Source organism: Morus notabilis, unplaced genomic scaffold, assembly GCF_000414095.1.
Source record: "Morus notabilis unplaced genomic scaffold, ASM41409v2 Scaffold9651, whole genome shotgun sequence".
Lineage (NCBI taxonomy): Eukaryota > Viridiplantae > Streptophyta > Magnoliopsida > Rosales > Moraceae > Morus > Morus notabilis.
The window spans coordinates 1-3,053 of NW_010359671.1; the positions used below are offsets into that span (position 1 = coordinate 1).

The window sequence follows — 3,053 nt, forward strand, 5'->3', positions numbered from 1 at the left end:
TATATATATATATATGATGTCTTGCGTGATGCAATATCCCAATTCTCTCTTAGCTTAACTATATATATATGTATATATTTATAAGTGTATATATATAGGTGTGGTTTTAATGGGCGTACTCCAATATTTACTCATTAATGGTTATTATTATTTTAACGGTAAGATATTGATCTTACAATTATAATAAATTAGATAGTTGGTCAAAAAAATTTATAACAATTAATGAGATTAGATTCCAATCACGCAACATCATCAAATTTTTATCTTTAATAATAATTATTAATTAAAATATAACCATTAAAAATTCGTCCATATATATTAGAGAGTGTGTCTTAGAGATAGATCATTTTGTTAATTTCCATTAAAAAGGAAAAGAAAAAATTTCATGACGTTGTTAATTATATCCTATCTTTATAGCCAAAATTCAAGATAAAAAAAAAAAGAAAAAAAACTATAGCTAGAAATAGGCTTTGATCTGCTTTATTTTTTGTAATTAGTTCAATATCATCTAGTGATGATCGTGGCACTATTTTGATCCATATCTTCACAGAACAACGTTAGGTTCAAAATATGTGATTCTTTTACGTGTGTGTGTAAATTATAGAGTTCTGCGTGCTATGGTTAATTTCATTAGGCAATGCAATTTTCAGGATTTTTAAAGCAAAAGATCATTTGACTTGGGGTTGGGGACTGAAACATTTATAACATTGTAATTTTTAATTTCCTGAACTCTTTTTTGTTTGTTTTTTTTTTCCTTTTTCCTTTGTTTTCCCCGTAAAGCTCCTCCATCTTGAATTGCCTTGTCCAAACTAAACTTTTCCAATGTAAAGCACTTGTATTAAGATTGTCCTAATTTGTTTTACAGAGATTTACAATATGAAGTCATGATCTCTCTTCTTTTTTTTTTTTTTTTTTTTTTTTTTTTTAGCAAACAAAAAAACAAAGATCATGATTTCATATTGTAAAGCTCCCTAGAACTGTAAAACAAATTAGGATGATCTGAATATGAAGTCATGATCATCTGAACACATGAAAATGTAGACAGATACAAGAGAGAAATATTCCTAGAAATAAACGTGTATATGAACTAACATGTATAAATTATTATATACACACACATCGATACACATGACACATATACATATATATATATACATATCAAAAATAAATCTGAGTTTCACATCATTTAAATATAATATTAAACACTAATTTATAAAAACGTTGAGTCATTCTACTTAATTACAAAGACGGAAACTCAAATTCTTAAAAAATCCAATTTTCATGAAAACAATTTATATATGTAGAGGTGCATGATACCTCTGCGAAATAACACATGTTTCTAACTTTTCATGGATGTCGGATATTTTTATGATTTTTTCTTCTTGCAAGTTTTTGGTCGGGAGATAACCTTACATCTCACGCAACTTCTTGGTCATTGATACAATTATTTTCCTTATAATAACAGACCTCAGACTGGTGTCTTTTGAACAGACCATCATTTCATGTAAATTCAACCACATTTATCACCTCCTTTACCAGATTAATGACACCTGCACTACCTAATCCCGATATGATTTTGATGCCGTTCATTTGGTAAGATTACAACCTCAATATTCTTTAGTTCTTTTTCACTAGGAAAAGGGCAAAATATTGGTACAATTTCCTTCACAAGAAAATATTGTTCCATATCAATAGTCAATATATTAAGAAAAACAATTACCTCATCATTTTGAAATATTGTGTCTCCCATGCACTTATATAAAACCCACCATTTGTCTTTGCAAATTGAACTTTGGAAATTAAATACAAATCTCAAATTCAGTTTTCATCAGAAAATATTATAATGGGTAGGTCCCCTTGTTGTGATGAGAAATCTGGCTTGAAGAAAGGGCCATGGACGCCTGAGGAAGACAAGAAGCTAATTGACTATATTGCCACTAATGGCCATGGATGTTGGAGATCTCTCCCCAAGCTTGCGGGGTTGAATAGATGTGGAAAGAGTTGCAGGTTAAGATGGACAAATTACCTTAGACCCGATATTAAGAGAGGGAAGTTCTCTGAAGAGGAAGAGAGAATCATCATCAACCTTCATTCGGTTCTCGGAAACAAGTGAGTCGTTTTATTTCATTTTCTACTTTCTTTCTAAAGATTGTTTATTCAGAAATACTGAAAATATATATAGGACGAGTTATTTAGCAAATGCCAACTTAATTGGGATATGTTAAATTTCATTAATATCACTTTCTATCTATTTTCATTAAAAAAAAAATTATTGGAAAGATTTATGTTGCTAATCCTCTCTAAGATGTTTCGTGAATTTTTTAACTTAAATGATAAGACTAATCCATGATTTGGAGAAGGAAGAAACAAATGTGAGTTAATTATGAAAATATCGATCGATTATGAGATTATGGATAGCTACTGCTCCTGAGAATTTGTCACTGTTTTGAATAATTCAAAGCTAAAAATTGATTAGAATTAACAATTAAGTCTGACTAATACTTTTACAATGATCATGAAGTTTTAGATTTTGCAGTACTTTAATGATGCAACTTTATTAATTGTTTGCAGGTGGTCAAAGATTGCAACCCATCTTCCAGGAAGAACAGACAATGAGATAAAGAACTTCTGGAACACTTATCTTAGGAAGAAGCTTCTCCAAATGGGTATTGATCCAAACACTCACAAACCAAGGACTGATCTGAATCAACTACTTAATCTTTCTCAGTTTCTTAGTTCCCCACACTTCATGATGAACAACTTAAATAGTATTAATACCACTAGTAATATTGCTCCTTGGGAAAATGCCCTCAAGTTACAGGCAGAAGTAGCCGATCAAATGGTCAAAATTCAGCTTTTCCAAAATCTCTTCCAGCTTATGAATCTTAATCTTTCTCAGTTTCTTAGTTCACCACACTTCATGATGAACAACTTAAATAGTATTAATACCACGAGTAATATTGCTCCTTGGGAAAATGCCCTCAAGTTACAGGCAGAAGTAGCTGATCAAATGGTCAAAATTCAGCTTTTCCAAAATCTCTTCCAGCTTATGA

At 30.5% G+C, this 3,053-nt stretch overlaps 1 protein-coding gene across 1 annotated transcript; it reads left to right on the top strand.

Moving 5' to 3' along the window:
• Positions 1 to 1,843: 1,843 nt before the first annotated feature.
• Positions 1,844 to 3,013, top strand: LOC21384029 (transcription factor MYB93; the record flags this gene model as incomplete). Its single annotated transcript, XM_024163552.1, has 2 exons — positions 1,844 to 2,109; positions 2,572 to 3,013. Coding segments are annotated over exons 1-2 (708 nt in total), but the record flags the coding sequence as incomplete, so codon positions are not given.
• Between the last annotated feature and the right edge of the window lie 40 nt (positions 3,014 to 3,053).